Source organism: Podarcis melisellensis, assembly GCF_964234715.1.
Source record: "Podarcis melisellensis genome assembly, chromosome: 17".
NCBI classification, from domain to species: Eukaryota; Metazoa; Chordata; class Lepidosauria; order Squamata; family Lacertidae; genus Podarcis; species Podarcis melisellensis.
Window position 1 is genome coordinate 10,588,442 of NC_138534.1, and position 18,288 is coordinate 10,606,729.

Here is an 18,288-nt window from a genome sequence, read left to right on the forward strand (position 1 = left end):
TCAGATGGTGGCAGCCAGCATTTGCCCACCAAACAGCCGCTGTCTAGTTTAGGGCACCATGGGAGAGGTCTCATTGGTTTCACTTTGCAGCGAGGACCTGAAAGCCATCCTTTGAATGCATCATTTCCTTCCTGGAAGCCAGCCATGGTCTTTGTGGCATCCTCCTGTTCCTTGCCTTTTGGCCCCGCAGTTCTCTGTTTATCAGCCGGCAAGCATCCTCTGTTGCGCTTTCCGAGGAGCCTTCTGCTGTGATGGCATCGTGGAAGGGACTCTACAGAAATGTTGACCTTGAGCTAGAAGACCCAAAGGTCCCTGAGCAGAGGAGTCAATCAGGTATGTGGCACAGAGTGAGGTACATTAGGTTAGCCATATTTATTTGTATCCTGTTGGTGGATTTTGGTCATTGTGTTGTTGGGCTGTGTATGTGATAAAGGGGAGCCATACCGGGATGAAGGTGTCTTCTATTTGTCCCCGTGTCAGTTTCAGTTTATTTGGGTATTTTTTCTAGTAGGGCTGTTTCCCATACTATTTGGTACCATTGGTCCATGCTTACTACTGACAGGTCTCTCCAGTGTCTGTTTATGATGCTTCTGGCTGCTGAAAGTAGGTGGGTTATGAGTTCTTTGTGGTGTAAATGGGCATTGCTGTCTTGGAAGATGTTTAGTAAGGCCAATTCTGGGGTAATTTCCACCCTACTCACACATGAAAACAAAGACCACCACAGCCAACCACAAATGAATAATCACACCCTAAGCCAACCCTAACCTCTCTCACCACCAAAGGAACACAAGTGAACAGCAAAGAACCTGCACAAACAACGCTGACACCAAACCCTACATATAGTAAGTAAAATAGAAACATCGCCATCCACACCCATCTCCCCCCCCCACCTCCCCCCTTTTCTTTCTAATGTCTCAACAAATGGAACTGATTTGTAAAAATGTTACATGGGGGGGAAATACGAGAGAGAGAGAGAGAGAGAGAGAGAGAGAGAGAGAGAGAGAGAGAGAGAGAGAGACATTGCACACACTTTTGTAAATCAAGAAAATCTTTAATAAATAAACAGAGTGAGGTGCATAGGAAAAGGGTCCACTGCTGGCAAGGTCCTGGTGGAGCAATCCCAGACCAGAGCTGGTGATCTTACTCCTGCCTCCATTCCTAGCTCCCTACAGGATGAAGCTTCAACCAAGGCTGTTGTGTTTTTATCTCTCCCCCCTCTCCCTAATTGTGCCCACTTATTTTCTCTCAACGGCACACAACTTCTCTAGGGGTGGAGACCCCTGATAATGGTCTAGTCCTAAAGCAGAGCTTTCCAAACTTTTTCATGTCAGTGACACACTTTTTGGACATGCACCATTTCATGACACGGGACCGTATTTTTCTGTGTATAAGATGAGGTTATTTTATTTAAAAATTATGCTAGAAATTGGGGGGTCGTCTTAAACATGGATAGTGGAGAGGTGAGACTGGCGTTTGGTGGCTGCCGGTAACAGGAGATTGTAAGCGGTGTTTTTGTGGGTGATTGGTGGGTGTGGCAAAGTCCACTGGCTATTGACTGCTGCAGCAAATGGACGGAGTGATTGGCACTTGCTTTTGTTAGGGGGGGCGCTGATGATTGGTGGTTTCGTTGATGTGGTCGTGGCGGTCCTGTGGGTGAGTGATATTCCGCAAACCCTCCCCCCAAAAAAGCTCAGGAACTCTGGGCACTCTCCCCCCATTTTCTCAGTTTGGAGTCCCACAAAAGAGGGGGCGTCTTATACACGGGGGGGTGTTATACACAGGCAAATATGGCAATTCAGTTTTGTTGGCAAACAAGAGGTTAATCTAACCCCTTTCCAGCCCTGGGAGGATTGCAGGGAGCATTCCCACACACACCTACACGAGCGACACACAGTTTGGAAAGCTTTGCGTCAAAAGGTTTATGGCTCCAGTTGGATTCAAAAATGTTTCTTTGCCCATGAAAGCCAACAACCGCTCTTGCCCAATGGGTTAGGTTTTGGGATTCGGGTATCAATAGGCATCGTCTGCTTCCACACCAAAAGCAAAATGCTCCCAGGTTTCCAGAGAAGCCCAAAGCCTTGAAGGAGTTGGTCAGGCAGCTGAAGCACAGCTGGCAAAACACGGAACCCACACTCCATTTTCCATGGCAGAGAAGTCTCTTGACTGCTCTACATTTGAATGACACTGTTTGGCTGAAATAGCTGCAAAGCAGACACGGGGCAGGGTATGGGAGTGAGAGGGGTTTTAACTTAACGTGTAGCAAAAGCACCAAAAATTAAACGGATTAAACAATACACGGTTTTTGCTTGGTTTGCATAATTTGTCCCCCCCCCATGGAATTTCAGCTTCCCTCTTCACACAAATGTTAGGTTAACTTGATGCAGAGTGCTTTTTTCAGTTAGTTTTTTGTACAGACCATGATAAAGTTCACCGTCAGACCCTCCAAATGTCCCTATTTTCCAGGGACAGTTCTAGATTTACAGAATCTGTCCTGGTTTCTCATTTGACCCTGGAATGTCCCACTTTTCCTTAGGACATCTGTATTTTCATTGGTGAACTGAGTTATCTGACCCCAGAGCCATCTGAAGGCAGCCCTGTACAGGGAAGGGTTTTTAAATGTTTTATTATTTTTTTATATATGTTGGAAGCTGTCCAGAGTGGCTGGGGAAAGCCAGTTAGATGGGTGGGGTATAAATAGTAAAATTATTATTATTCTTATTAAGGAATAGGGTGTCCCATTTTCCACTGCAGAAATGTTGGAAGGTATGTTATTGAGGTCATAGGAAGCACACTTACAGATGCATTTCCTTGTCTTTTTCCTAATCACGAAAAGACTGGTTCTGGCAGGGAGGTGAGTTTGTCAAGCACACCACCAACGATACATGTACAACTTGGCTTGGCCTGTATGTGGCCGGATGACACCCCAAAATAGTGACAGTCTAGAAATGCCCTAACTTGGCTCCTCCTTTCCTCCATGCAGGCACCAAGGAGTACCCCGAGGAAGAGAGTATCTATGAGCCCTTTGATGCTGTGGCCAGTTTGGAGGGCAAGCAAGCAGGGCAGGTGGCTGCGCCATGGAGCCCAGGTATGTCTGGTCTGAGCTTCAGGGGGATCCTCAGGGAGGTCTGGAGTTCACCCACACGTCACCGTGTATTGCCCTGGGCTGGGGTGGGGAGTCCCATTAGCAGTGGAGAATATTGGAGCCTCGTCACTAAGAAGGCCATGCAAAGGACCTACATCTTTATTCCAGCTTGGGGAAGAAAAGATAAGAAAATGGAGAGTGATTTGTGTAAAGTAGGAAATGGGAAGCCTTCCATATCGTGTAGGGCAGTGATGGCCAAACTTGGCCCTCCAGCTGTTTGGGGACAACAATTCCCATCATCCCTGACCACTGGTCCTGTTAGCTAGGGATGATGGGAGTTGTAGTCTCAGAACAGCTGAAGGACCAAGTTTGGCCATCACTGGTGTAGGGAGATGATTTCTTGAACCTGGTGTTCATTTCCCTCCATTCGTCCCCCAACCCCGCCTTGCAGGGGCTCAAGGGTCTTGTGGTTTGTATTTTACAATAAACCCCCATGTTCTAGACTCCCCCCATTGTTAAATTGTATTTTGGGGGTTGCTTCCTTTTTAGTTTGCTTACTACTGCCTTTTTTGTGTCGTAAAATCTGATGATGATGATGATGATGATGATGATGATGATGAAACAAATAAATAGCAAATGGCCCCAAAGCAATAAACTTATAGAGTTAAGACTGCATTGCAGAGGGTTGGGCTCGAGGACCGTTTGAGTCCATTCCAGCTATACTGCCTGAAACCCCAAAAAGCTGTACAAGACATTGATGCTGAAATCTAGAGCTCTGTGAGTGCAGCTTTCTCGCGATTGAAGTGCAGAATGTTTGAGGACCAGGACATTCGCAGGGAAACCAAAATGCTTGTTTACAAAGCTATTGTACTACTAACCTTACTGTATGCTTGTGAAACATGGACCACTTGTAAAAGCCATTTCCAGCTCCTCGAAAGATTCCATCAACAGTGTCACTGAAATATTTTACACGTACTTGGGAAGACAGGCAAACTAATGCCAGTATACTGGAAGAAGCAAAGATTACCAGTGTCGAAGCAATGATTCTTCAACATCAACTTGGTTGGACTGGTCATGTTTTGCAGATGCCTGATTATTGTCTTCCAAAGCAACTACTCTATTCTGAACTTAAAAATGGAAAGCGTAATGCTGGTGGTCAACAAAAGAGGTTGAAAGACTCTCTCGAGGCAAATCTTTAAAAATGTAGTATAAACCCTGACAACTGGGAAACACTGGCCTGCGAGCACTCCAATTGGAGAACAGCCTTTACCAAAGGTGTCATGGGCTTTGAAGACACTCGAACTCAGGACGGAAGGGACAAACGTGCTAAGAGGAAGGCATGCTTGGCAAACCCTCACTGTGATCAACTCCTGCCCGGGAACCTATGTGGAAGGTTGTGTGGATCCAGAATTGGCCTTCACACTCACTTACGGACTCACTGTTAAAACCTTGTTTATGTAAGACAATCTTACTCGGCTATGAGTGATGATGATGATGAAAGAATTCGGTGATACCACAGGGATTGGTGCGGCAGGTGAGGGGAAGGTGGTGGCAGAGCGGAGGTGGAGAACAGGCAGAATGACTCTCTCTCTCTCTCTCTCTCTCTCTCTCTCTCTCCCTCCCTCCCTCTCTCAGCTGCGAAGCCATCTTGGACACGCAAGGTGGTTTTAGTAGCTGTTGCTACTCTGCTGGCTACCTCGGTGTTCCTGAACGTGCTGCTGCTTGCGGTGGGAATTATGCGCTGTAAGTGGTCTGCTGGGTCTCTAAGGGCTGGTGGGGTGCCAGGTAGGAGTTTGCCAGACTGATATACTTTCTTCCTGTATCATTCAGAAGACATGCATGGGTCTCTGGATGTCTGCCTGGATTCTCAGCTGGGGAAAAGGCATAGTTTAGTGGTCGGGCACATGCTTTGCATGCCATAGGTTCCTCCCAGGTTTCGCCCCTCACACCACCTCCATGTGGGGCTGACAAAGACCCCTGCCTGAAACCCCAAAAAGCTGCTGGCAGCCAGTGTAGACAATACCAAGGTAGGCTGTCAGTGGTCTAAGCCAGTGGTTCCCAGCCTTTTTTTTGGCCATGCCCCACCTAAGCATCTCTAAAATCCTGATGCCCCCACCACTGTGACATATAATTCTTATTATTCAAAAAGTGAACTCCTATTCATGGGAGGAAGCCGAAAAGGCCATTGACTTGGTCTAAACAAGCTTCCAAATTGCCCCCCTTAAAAATCAAATTGCCTTCCTGTGGGGCATGTGGGAACCACGGGTCTAAGCTCAGTATACAGCAGGTTCCTCTGCTCCCCAAGGTGGAGCTTCATTCAAAGTGCATTATAGTCAATTGTACAACATTGAAGTGCATTGAAGCAGTGTGTGTGAGAGAGAGAGTGAGGAAGAGTTTAGGGAGAGTTAACTCTATGCAACAATTTTCCTGGCATACACCGATTAAAAAAAACCAGCATCCAAGAAAGGGGGCACTAAAATGGTACAAAAAGTGATGGTTGACACTTTCAGATGTTAATTCCATATGGTCACTTGGTCAATGAGGCTTGGTGAGTACCACGCTCCCTTTTCAAGCCAGTGGTAGGATATCACTTTTAGGTAACGATGCTAAGACTGTGACACATGCACCCCGGGGCCTTCAAAGCTTCTTTTTCACCAGTTGCTACTGTGAAGGTAGCCTCTGGAACTGATCCTTCAGCCAGCCTGTAATGATGATGATATTATTATTATTATTATTATTATTATTATTATTATTATTATTTAATTAATACCCCACCCATCTGGCTGTGTTTCATCACCCACTCTGGGCAGCTCCCAAGAGAATACAGTGGTACCTCTGGTTACGTACTTAATTCATTCTGGAGGTCCATTCTTAACCTGAAACCATTCTTAACCTGAGGTACCACTTTAGCATATGGGGCCCCCGCTGCTGCCACTACGCCGCTGCCACACAATTTCTGTTCTCATCCTGAGGTAAAATTCTTAACCCGAGGTACTACTTCCAGGTTAGCGGAGGTGTAACCCGAAGTGTTTGTAACCCGAGGTACCACTGTATTAAAAACACAATAAAACACCAAACATTTAAAACTTCCCTAAACAGGGCTGCCTTCAGATGCCTTCTAAAAGTCAGATAGTTGTTTATTTCCTTGACATCTGATGGGAGGGTGTTCCACAGGGCAGGTGCCGCTACCGAGAAGGGCCTCTGCCTGGTTCCCTGTAATCTCACTTTTCGCAGTGAGGGAACCGCCAGAAGGCCCTCGGTGCTGGACCTCAGGGGGTTGAGATACTCCTTCAGGTATACTGGGCCGAGGCCGTTTAGGGCTTTAAAGGTCAGCACCAACTTCTTCTTGTTGGCTCCCTGCACAGATTCTAAGATGTCTGCTGCTTTGGAGCAAGCGCGTGCTGAGAACAGGAAGCTCCAAGAGGCAGGTGAGTGTCTGTGGGAGTTGTGGTGGACCTTGTGGAGGAGCTCAAGACCCCCTGGCTCTGCCCTCACTGCCCCAAGGCTGGAAGGTGATGATCAGCTCCACATTTCAGGCTAGGAGCATGAGTGGAGGTTTTCTGGAGAGCAGAATAAAAGTTCTGTCTTGGTACTTCTGGAAAGCTCTGCAGAACAATGATGCGCTTGGCTGTGAAATATCTTTTACTTCTCGTTTGAAAACGATATACCTGCTGATAGCCAGCCTAGGTGGCTGACTGGAACCAGAGCCAGCCCACCCATGAGGCAGGGTGAAGCAGCTGCCTCAGGCGGCAGAAAGCACCTCGAGTGGCAAAATGGGCTGGGCTGCCCCTGACTGGAACCAACAGGGGACCACTAATAAACAAGAGGGAGAAAGATGGGCTTGCTGAGGAGAATCCAGAAGTATGCAGATGTTTAAAGTGTCAAAATGGGTGGGAAATAAAATAATCCAGGGAAGACCAAATAATTCTGTAAAGAATTATCTCTGCAATTCTCAGGTGCAGCGGGGAAGTCTATCCCATCATGAGTGCTGAAGTAAGAGTCATCCGTCAGCCCAGTCAGCTTCTGGAAAGGGAAGGGTGCCATTTTGTCATTTGCCTCAGTTGGCAAAATGTTTTGGGCCATTAATTGACCAATTGTCTCAGTTAATATTAAACGGAAATTAGTCTCTTCAGTCCAACAGAACTGCTTTTTACTGTCTCTGTCAGAAGCTCCATGTTCCAAAAACACCTCTCGGGGTTGTTCCATGTTTCTAGATGTTAGCGGGACTTTTCCTTCTGCCTGCTGGTGAGAGCTTCAGATTTCATGAGCTCCTTCAAACCAAACTATGATGACCTCCAGCTCAGTTTTGGAGCAGTTCAAACACCCCGACAGCTTGACCAGATTATCCATAGATGTATCTGGGACTGCTTTATTCAAATTCTAGACTAGATGCTCAGATGGAACATGGACAAGAGTCTAAGCTCTATTATGAAAGTAGGTTTCTATTCCACATAGTTGCAGTGAAGATAATAGTACTCACTAAATATTGTTTTAATGGCAAGCACGTGGCTATTTTGCCAGAACCAAAAGCCTCTAGAGTAATTGACAAGGAAATGTATGTCTTCTTACAGCCTCCCCATCTATCTCATCCTTCTCACTCTGCAGATCTATTGTTCTTTCGAAGGACTCCATGCTTACATTCCTTTTCCCCAGCTGGGAGTAGGGGAAAGAGGCAGCTCCCTTTGCAAAGCCACCTTGGACATTCCCTAGTCACTGGGGACCATTTGCCTGCAAAAGAGAGAATATCCCAACAGGGCATGTCATTTTAGGGGGTGAAACTTAATTTTTGCAAATTTTGTCAGCAAGGGAGTGTTAAAAACATGTTTTTGGGTGTGAGGAAATCAAATCTATTATTTTTGTGACTGGACAACATTTAGCTTACCAAGTCTACATCTGAATAAGAAGCAAATAAACTGCTTTGAGAAAACCAAATAATTTAAATTTTTACCTTCTGAAAGTGTGAGGTAATATAAAATATGTATAACATATAAATCAAACTAATATAAATATATAACATAACTGCAAGTACTTGGCAATCATTTTTAAAGATTTCTATGTGATTTTACACACATTTTATTTACCAAGCAGAACTAAGTTATATCAGTTTAACCAAAATATCTTTTAGATTCCTGAGTCATTTTACAACTTTTTATCACCCCTCATTTTTTGGAATTGGAAAGTTGACAAGTTTGAAATGCCCTGCTTCCCCGGGCTAGGATAGGATAATTTCCAGCAGTCCTATAAAAAATGGAGCGACCAGCTCAGCAAAACCCACTCCTACAATCACAGAATCACAGTTATGGTAAGGACCCCAAGACATCATCCAGCCCCAAGCCCTAACTCAGAATATTGCTAAGGAATATAGCAACATCTGAGCTGGCAATTAGTCCCAAACTTATTAGTTAGGTGCAAGATTAATAGCGCCAATAACATCTCACTGGAAATCCACAAAATCTCCAAGAATCATAGACTGGGTTTGAATTTTCTGGAAGATAGCTTCCCACAAAATTAACACATTTTGTCATGCCCTCCTCAAACCAATACATAGACGGGAAAAGGGGCTCCCTTCCTTTTGGTTTTTGGACCACATTTCGAAGATAAAATTAAGTCCCATATTTTTTTCTCATCATTACTCTCTGCCTACTAAAAATATTATAAAATATTGTCAGGGCCAGTCATTATTTTTGTCAAAATGTCTGTATTGTGTATTGGTCTTGCCGTACTTAAAAAACATATGTTTAATGTTAATTTAAAATGGCTATATTGAAATTGAAATGTTGGGTGAATTCTGAACATTGGCAGATGCTGTTCTAAATAGTCTTCACTGGCTACAGGGACGTGGGTGGTGCTGTGGTCTAAACCACTGAGCCTCTTGGGCCTGCCGATAAGAAGGTCAGCAGTTCAAATCCCTGTGACGGGGTGAGCTCCCGTTGCTGTCCCAGCTCCTGCCAACCTAGCAGTTCGAAAGCACGCCAGTGCAAGTAGATAAATAGGTACTGCTGTGGTGGGAAAGTAAACAGCTTTTCCGTGCACTCTGGCTTCCGTCAATGTGTCCCGTTGTGCCAGAAGCAGTTTAGTCCTGCTGGCCACGTGACCCGGAAAGCTGTTTGTGGACAAACGTCGGTTCCCTCGGCCTGAAAGCAAGATGAGCACTGCAACCCCATAGTTGCCTTTAACTGGACTCAACCATCCGGGGGTCCTTTTTACCTTTACCTTTTTACTGGCTATCAATGCCTAGCCTGGACTGTTGCTTTGTCTTGCACTTGATATACAGTGAGCGCTCGGGTTGCGAATGTGATCCGTGCGGGATGCATGTTCGCAAGCAGCGCATGCGCGGGTTGTGACTCGGCGCTTCTGCGCATGTGCAAAGCTTGATTTAGCGCTTCTGTGTATGCACGACCGCCAAAACCCAGAAGTAACCTGTTCCAGTACTTCCAGGTTTTGGTGGTCCGCAACCTGAAAAACTCAACCTGAAGCGGCTGTAACCTGAGGTATGACTGTACTTTACTGTCTCAGTCCTGTTCTCTGGTAAGAAGCTGCAGAGACCTGACTCCATTTGTTCTCTCACTCTCAGTCCCTTTCCTCGTCTTGTCCATTCACTCCCTGCCTGCCTCTGGCTGCTGTGGTTCCTCCATGCTAACTCTGTTCCCCTTGCCAGTCCCCAGCAACTTCTTGCTGTACAATGAGAACCGCAGTCATTGTGTGACGAGGAAGGAGCCCAGCTCTCTCACACAAGCGCCCTGTGACCCTAGAAACTGGCTGCAGCATTTTCGGTGGTTCTCCAGAGGCCTCCTCCTTCACATGGATTCACTGCTCTGCGTAGCAGCACCCAAGGCCAAAAGAAAGGAGACCGTCCGTCTGGAACCCTGCAATGGAACGAACCCGCTCCAGCGGTGGGAATGCCGCGATCATGATCTGCTGGCCCTGGAGGGCAAGGATCTGTATTTCAACTATGGCAACAGTCTTGACCGGGTGGTGATGCTGTTTGACGGCAACGGGCCCTGGAGTCGCTGGGTCACCTACGGCACCCGCCAAAACATCTGCAGCAGTGAGTCCTGACAGGGTACTTCCCCCTTTCAGTGCCCAAGGAGGACGGCATGCCCTCCAACATTTCTCCAATGAAAATAAGTGGTGGTTAAACTACAGAGCATAGGACTTGCCGATCAGAAGGTCGGCGGTTCGAATCCCCGTGACGGGGTGAGCTCCTGTTGCTCGGTCCCTGCTCCTGCCCACCTAGCAGTTTGAAAGCACGTCAAAGTGCAAGTAGATAAATAGGTACCGCTCCAGCGGGAAGGTAAACGGCATTTCTGTGCGCTGCTCTGGTTCGCCAGAAGCGGCTTAGTCATGCTGGCCACATGACCCGGAAGCTGTATGCCGGCTCCCTCGGCCAATAAAGCGAGATGAGCGCCGCAACCCCAGAGTCGGTCTTGACTGGACCTAACAGTCAGGGGTCCTTTACCTTTTTATTCCATAATAATAATAATAATAATAATAATAATAATAATAATAATAATAATAACACTTCTACCTGGGGTGCCCCAGCCACTCTGGGTGGCTTCCAATATATATAAAAGCACAATAAAACATGAAATATGAAACATGAAAGAAAACTTCCCAATACAGGGCTGCCTTCAGATGTCTTCTGAAGGCCATGTAGTTACTTATCTCTTTGGCTTGGCGGTCGCATAACTCCATTCCCTCCAATATTTCTCTGATGGAAATTGGGACATCCGAAGGGTAAGCGGGACTTTCCGGGATCAAATCAGAAACTGGGGTAGCATCTGTAAAATAGGGACACTGGGAGTGTCTGGAGGGGGAGTGTTGGGGGTGAAAGCCCGTGCCAAAGGGATGGCTATGGGATGCTAAGAACCAACAGCTAAACATGCTATTTGTCTCCTTCCCATCCCGAGACATGTTCCTGTTGTACTGCAACCATTTCTGTCTGCAGACACTCTGGCTCTCAAGAAGCTCAGCAAAGAAGGATGCTAAAACTCATCAGCATCTGTTTTTGGGTTGGCACAGCTCAGATAAACAGCTGCCCTGGACACATAATTGACCTGCACCTCCATGGAAAGCTATGAGTCCAAAATGACTCCCAGGCTGCGCACCTGGTCCTTCAGGGGCACAGTTTCCCCATTCAGGACCAGAGAGCCCCCCCACCTGCCTGCCCCCTGTCCCCCCAAAACAGTACTTCTATCTTTTCACAATTCAATCTCAATCTGTTAGCCGCCATCCATCCTCCAACTGCCTCCAGACACTCACACAGGACATTCGCCGTCTTCACTGGTTCTGATTTGAAAGAGAGGTAGAGCTGGGTCTCAGTACAGTGGTGCCTCACAAGACGAAAAGAATCCGTTCTGCAAGTCTCTTTGTCTAGCGGTTTTTTCATCTTGCGAAGCAAGCCCATTGACGGCTTAGCGGATTAGCGCTTTTAGCGGCTTATCGGCTTAGCGGATAAGCGGCTTAGCGGCTTAGAAAAAGGGCGGGGAAGGGAAAAAAACTGCAGGAACTCACAAGACATTTTTGTCTTGCGAAGCAAGCCCATAGGAAATTTGTTTTGCGAAGCACCTCCAAAACGGAAAACTCTTTCATATAGCGAGTTTTCCATCTTGCGAGGCATTCGTCTTGCGGGGCACCACTGTATTATGAATGTGTTATAAACATGCAACACCAGATGGCACTGTAGAGCACAAAACCTTTCTATGTGATTTTACATAGCATTTCCCCCCTTTGCTATAACGATTTAATTTATGACTTGTTTTTCCCCCTGTGTGTAGATCCACCCTTGGTTTCCCTGCCTTCTGCCCCACCAGTCCAAAGGGCCGTAAGCACCACTGGGCATGGAGGACACCCTGTAGCATGAGAGGGAAGAAAGGTAGGCAACCTAGTCAAACCAAGTCTTTCTTCTTCCCAGTTTCCCAGTGCCGGATTTACATATAAGCTAAACAAGCTCTAGCTTAGGGTCCCACTCTCTTGGGGGGGGGGGCCCAAAAAAAAAAATTAAGGAAAAAAACCTGGATGTACATTTCCAAAATATAAAATAAAAAAACAAATAAAATAAAACCTACATACAGCAACAGTGTTTGGTGTTGTGTAGGCTTCTATGTTGTAAGTAATGGGCCCCGCCTGCTAGCCTGCTCCCCGAAATATCACTGGTTTGCTCATTTCTATATACAGTATAGGGTGCCTACATTCTGCTATATATAATATAGTTTGCACCATATTTTTACACCTATTATTATTTCATGCTATGGCAAGTTTCTAGAGACTAAATTATGACTAGATTATGAGTAAATTGTGTTTCTAAAGGAACTTTTGTTATTGCCAAAATCATTATAAGTTAGAGCTTAATCATTATTTCACTATTAATGTACTTCTTCTTAATTGTATTTCACTATTAATATACTTACGGGACATGGGTGGTGCTGTGGGTTAAACCACAGAGCCTATGGCTTGCTGATCAGAAGGTCAGCCGGGTGAGCTCCCATTGCCCAGTCCCTGTTCCTCCCCACCTAGTAGTTCAAAAGCACATCAAAGTGCAAGTAGATAAATAGGTACCGCTCCGGCAGGAAGGTAAACGGCGTTTCCGTGCGCTGCTCTGGTTCGCCAGAAGCGGCTTAGTCATCCTGGCCACATGACCCAGAAGCTGTATGCCGGCTCCCTTGGCCAATAAAGCGAGATGAGCCCCGCAACCGAGTCGGTCACGACTGGACCTAATGGTCAGGGGTCCCTTTACCTTTACCTATTAATATACTTCTTAATTGTATTTCAGTTCAACAATTACTTTGATAAAATAAATATGTTATTATGTGCAAATGGCTTTAGATACCTATTAGCTTCCTACATTACCATATAGCATATATTCAACACAAAAAACAGCGGCCATTTGTTGTTGACAAAGAGCTGCTGGACATATAAAAGGCCCCATTACCTTCAGTAACTTAGGGCCTCATCAAACATAAATCCAGCCCTGGTCCTGCCACCAAGTGGATATTTCTGGCTCAAGCAAACAGTCCTCTAACGTTTGGGACTTTAAGTGGCCTGGTATACTCCCTACACGGGCAAAGTGATATGGTGCTTGGTCATGGGCAGAAAAACGACTTCTCAGGCTATTCCCCCCCCCCAAAAAAACCCCACACACATACAATTTCACTTGATTAAACTATTTGACTTGTTGCTTTACTGAAACCTTAATAGTTTTGAGGAATCCTTGGGGTACCTGGTATGTGATGCTGTTTTGCTTGGGTTTTTGTAGCTCTTGGCAACAAAACGAGTCCAGTCGTGGAGATATGAATTGTGGCCTGATGGGAAACATCTGGATCTGTGAGGGACAGCTTCTGTTCAGTGAGGTGCAGTCGCCAACTTTGCCATCCTGCCCCCAGCTTTTTCGGCACCACCAAAATCACTTCCCAGCTCACTTCATCTCCTGAATGAGGGGTGCTAAAAAGTTGTAACATGACTTGGGAATTCAAAATATATTTGGGTAAAACTAATATCTTTTATTGTGCGTAAAGTTGCATAGAAATCTTTGAAAATGATTGCCCAGTACTTGCAATTAAATTAATATTATTTCTATATATTATATATTGTTTCTTCTTATTTAGCATTACAGGACACTTTCAGAAGGTAAATTCTTTGGTTTTCCAAAACAGTTTACGTGCTTCTTCGCCAGCTGTAGACTTTACCAAGCTAAATGTTGTCCAGTCACAAAAATAAGATGATTGGAATTCCTCACACCCAAGAACATATTTTTAGGATTCCTCAATGAAGAAATCTGCTAAAATTAAATTTCACCCCCCCCCTAAAATGACACACCCTATTTCTCAGTCAAAACGGAATGCAAAGAAAACGAAAGTTTTCAGGCAAAACAAGTTCTGAAGCAGTCTGGGAAATGAATGTGAACCTGCTTATTTCACTGAAACATGCTCAGTGTGCTGTTATTGTCCTGTTTGTTCTTCTTCTACAATCTGCACATAGCACAGCTTTATTTTATTGGTATGATGCTTCAGAAATTTCTGAATCTAGGGATTTGTAAAATGTTTCATTTTGCTTATTTGCATGTCACCATCATCTGTGGGAATTGTGCTTTAGGACAGATCCTGTCCCCCGACTCAGCTACACAGCTGCAAATAAATCGTTTTAAATGTGCTGTAAAGGGCAATATACAAGTGTGACACTAGATGGCGATGGTGAGCTATACAAAATTCAATGTATTTTTCAAAATGTTTTTTTGTAAAAGCATTTTCACAGTGTTTTTTATATGCGTGTAAATTCCACTTCCATGACATCTAATATAAAGGATCAAAGTCATTATTTTGTGAATGCAAGTACAGTTTTTTTCCACGTTTTGACCATCCACACAATGAAGTGGTAGCGATGTGTATTCTAACACATCACGGTGTGTGTTTTTTGTGTGTGTGTGTTTACTTTTTAATTGGGTTAAGAAAGGAACACTGGACTTCCCTATTAGAGAATTAAGGGTTTTGTGGAGGTTGGGTGGTTTCATATTTAGTTCAGCCAAGTGCTGGAATGGCGGAAAACGACTGTTGCGCCAAACAGGATCGAGGCCCCAAGACACGTCATACGCACATGAATACCATATGCCTTCTCCCACACGGACGTAAACAAAAACAGCCAGACTCGTACATTCACAGATATTTAATTGTCCATAAGGACATACAATTATTTTTTTTTAAACGCCCACATCTTCCGTACCGCATTTCTTCATTAGGCTGACTATGGCTTTGCACTCCCGAGTTGTAGAACGTGGTCTCTTATCAGCTGAAAACTGCATCGCAAAGGCAGCATTAAGGGGAAACGATGGAAACCGAAAAGGATGTGCAAATAACCAACACACGCACTCAGCATTCTGGGATTGTGAAATGGAGTTCAGATTTCTCCCTCGATTATGGCCTGGCACCCTAAGGGTCTAAAAATCTATTGCAGGGGACATATACTGCTGGCACGTATCTTCTGGCGTTATTTGGTCAAAGGAGCACATGAGCTGCTCTCACACCCCTCTGCAGTTCTGTGGCAGCTGCTGGCAAGGGAGGTGCCAACTGTATTGGCATCTCAGCAAGTGGGGAGGTGGGCACAGGCTGGGGCTGCCTCAGTCACATGTAGTTAGGCCCTCTGAGACACACCTTGACCCATGGCATGCTTGCCCCACTTGAATGATGAAAAGTTTAACCAGGCCTATGGGGAGAGCGTCTTGGCCTAGCCCAATATGGCGGACTAAGATGAAGCGAGTGGCAGCCATTCTCCACTGGAGAACTTCCTCCTGCTATGAAAGGGAGCAGTTAGCCAACCAGCCAGTGCCGCAAAGGACCGCCAGAAGCTGAGATGCTTCTGAAAAAGGTGTGCTCTGGTAGAGTCAGACTCACACTTCCTGTCACACAGGGGCACATCCCATGTTGAGGGGGCGGAATCATTGGAAAAGGACTTGAATATAATACTGCCAGTATCGCCGTGCCATCACAGAAGGCCTAAGGTACAGCCACACTTGAAACACTGTGTAAAAAGTCCTGGTTGCTGTGCTTCAGAAAAGATATTGTAGAGCTGGGGGAAAGCTCAGGAAAAGGGCAACCAGAATGAGCAAAGCCTCCACGAGGCTGCAACTTGGGAGGGTGTGTATAAGACTGTGCATGGAGAAAATGGATGGGAGGGGGGTGTTCTCCCTCTCTTGTAATACAGTCGTACCTTGGAAACCAAACGGAATCCGTTCCAGAAGTCTGTTTGACTTCCAAAACATTCGAAAACCGAAGCACGGTTTCTGATTGGCTGCAGGAAGCACCTGCAGCCAATCAGAAGCCACGGAAGCCCTGTCAGATGTTTGGGTTCCAAAAGAATGCTCGCCAACCGGAACAATCACTTCTGGGTTTGCGGCGTTCAGGAGCCAAAACGTTCAACTTGCAAGGCGTTTGGGATCCAAGGTACGACTGCACTAGGAGCTGGGGCTAACCAACGAAGCTGACCATTGAAAGATTCGGGACAGACCAAAGTAAGTCTAGTGAACAGCTAATCGTGTGGAGCTTGTTGCCATAGGAGGTAGCGATGCCCTTGGTGGCTTTCAAAGGACATTAGACAAATTAATGCAACATGAGGCTATCAATGGCTTCTATATCCATGATGGCCTCATTCTGGCTCCACCGCCAGAGGCAACAGGCCAGTCACTGGGAATCACAGCCAGGGAGAGAGATGTTATAACTCAGGTCCTCGTTGGCCACTGTGAGGGCAGGATGCTGACCTAAATGGGATAGTGGGCTGATCCTGCAAGGGCATGTTCTGACGCAAATGGGAACAGGGTTATTTGTTTTTCTGGCAAGGTGGCACAATTCTCCTTTTCTCCCATCCCACTTAGCAGTAGGCTATTTCTACATTTTAGCAGAAATTTAGCAGTCAGGGGGCTAATGATGCCGTAGAAAGGTCTTGGCACCAGAGGGGGAATCTCAACTGCACAGCAATGCAGAACGAGAGGGAGGATCACACTGAAGCCCCTGTCACAGGCGGGGCTGCAAGAATTTTCAGAGAAGGAACTGGAATCCCAGCCCTTGCACTTTTAGTGTCTTCCAGGGCAGAGGAACAAACTGGGTTTGGGGTTTCCTGCCTTGCCCCTCCCCCCCCCAAGACTTGGGCATTTCATAGAGTTTAGCCTTTCACTTTCAGGTAGGGTTGCCATACATCCGGAATTACTCGGAATGCTGTAGCCGCAAAGCAATGTCCAGGTGGAAATCGGCTAAATGTCTTGGAAAATCTGGATGTACAGCAGCTGATGTCAGCAGTGTCATTTTTGCTCAGAAATATCTCAAAAGCATCCAATTTTGCAAAGAAAAAAGCTCAATAACTTTTTTGTCTGGATTTTCACTTTCTGAAATATGGCAACCCTACTTTCAGGCAGGAAGAAAGTGAAAATGAACTGCTCACCCAGTTCCACAGTCAAAACAAAAGCTGCACCATTTTAAAAACCGTAAATTAGAATTAGGGGAACAGGGTTAGGCCTGGCCTCAGCATGCAGACCCCTTGAACCAACTGGTCAGCCTCCTCACCCAGCAGCATAGCGTGGTTTACTGGTGCCTGAAGCAGGCTGGGGTGCACCAGGGGGGTGGGGCTTGGAGGGTGAATGGAGCCTGCTGCACCAGCCTAGCCCTTGCCACCAACACTCCCAGAGTGCCCCCCTGCCTGCCCTCCTGCACAGTGGGGAGCCTGGCCAGCCAACGCGGCCCTGGGGCCATCTTGGGACCTCCAAGGGGCCATGACCAGCCAAATGTGCGTCACCCTCTTAAAAAATGCACCCAGGGCCATCGCCCTGGCAGCCCCCCCTTCCATACTATGCCCCTGCTCTCCCCTGCATTGATGCCTGCCTTTGCCCCCCACCCCAAACATATTTTCCGTGCTCCAATCAGCACCAGGTGGCTTGGAGTTCTTGTTTTAATTTCCCACAAAGCTCCAGTTTGATGCTCCTTCAGGGGCATTGTGGGAAATTGAAATGGAAGTTCTTGGCTGGCCAGACCACTGCCTCTGACAGATAAGCCCACCCAGAGAGGGCCTGGAGGACACTTTGCCAAGGGCATCCTGTTGGTTTGTAAGCCCCCTCCATAGAGGCTGGCCCCTCTCACTGTCCTCGGAGCTTGCCTACCGGTAACCTCCTCTGGCTGATATCCAGACAAAACCAGATATGGCTTTGATGTCCCTAAAAGCCACATCATCCGTGGAGAACTCATTTACTGTAGACACAGGAGCGACCCAACACATGACATCGTGTTGGGAACTGTTTTCAACGTTTGAGAAGCAATGCTTCACTGTGAAACTGGCCAATGGTCAGGAAATGGAAGCGACCGGGATCGGAACTGTGTATCTAGAAAGCCTGAACTTGACTATAAACAATGGTAGCAGAGCCCGATGGTTGCTACAATAAGACTTGCTGGAAGAACTGAACTAACTGAAAGGACGTGTTTTTCTCTAGTGTTGTAATGTCAGAAATAAACATCATGTAAATAGATTTCTGACTTATTTTTCTTATTTTTCTTTCCCCTGCGGAAGCAGGAGGGAGGGGTTGTGCATTTTACCCACGCTTGGGAAAAATGTCGCCTACCAAAATCTCCCTGGTCTGTCTGGATATCAGCCAGAGGAGGTTACCGGTTAGCAAGCTCCGAGGACAGTGAGAGGGGCCAGCCTCCATGGAGGGGGCTTGCAAACCAACACATCCC

At 46.3% G+C, this 18,288-nt stretch overlaps 1 protein-coding gene across 5 annotated transcripts; it reads left to right on the top strand.

Moving 5' to 3' along the window:
- The first annotated feature begins 5 nt into the window (after window positions 1–5).
- On the top strand, window positions 6–13,666 carry LOC309360137 (uncharacterized protein). Of its 5 annotated transcripts, none has more exons than XM_081894746.1 (7): window positions 6–333; window positions 2,981–3,085; window positions 4,718–4,867; window positions 6,448–6,510; window positions 9,741–10,130; window positions 11,860–11,957; window positions 13,338–13,666. In XM_081894746.1, exons 1-6 carry the CDS (start codon window positions 252–254, stop codon window positions 11,943–11,945), a joined length of 876 nt encoding a protein of 291 aa, XP_081750872.1. In that variant the 5' UTR covers window positions 6–251; the 3' UTR covers window positions 11,946–11,957; window positions 13,338–13,666. The 5 variants fall into 5 exon arrangements, with proteins under 5 accessions (XP_081750872.1, XP_081750873.1, XP_081750874.1 ...); XM_081894747.1 differs by having other exon boundaries at window positions 4,718–4,825; XM_081894748.1 differs by lacking the exon at window positions 11,860–11,957.
- Window positions 13,667–18,288: the final 4,622 nt, after the last annotated feature.

Bases quoted from the DNA above. Each gene is read 5' to 3' on its own strand.
- LOC309360137 (XM_081894746.1), top strand. From the start codon at position 252: ATGGCATCGTGGAAGGGACTCTACAGAAATGTTGACCTTGAGCTAGAA. The intron at 334-2,980 runs GTATGTGGCACA...TCCTCCATGCAG, and splicing joins TGAGCAGAGGAGTCAATCAG to GCACCAAGGAGTACCCCGAG. The intron at 3,086-4,717 runs GTATGTCTGGTC...TCCCTCTCTCAG, and splicing joins GGCTGCGCCATGGAGCCCAG to CTGCGAAGCCATCTTGGACA.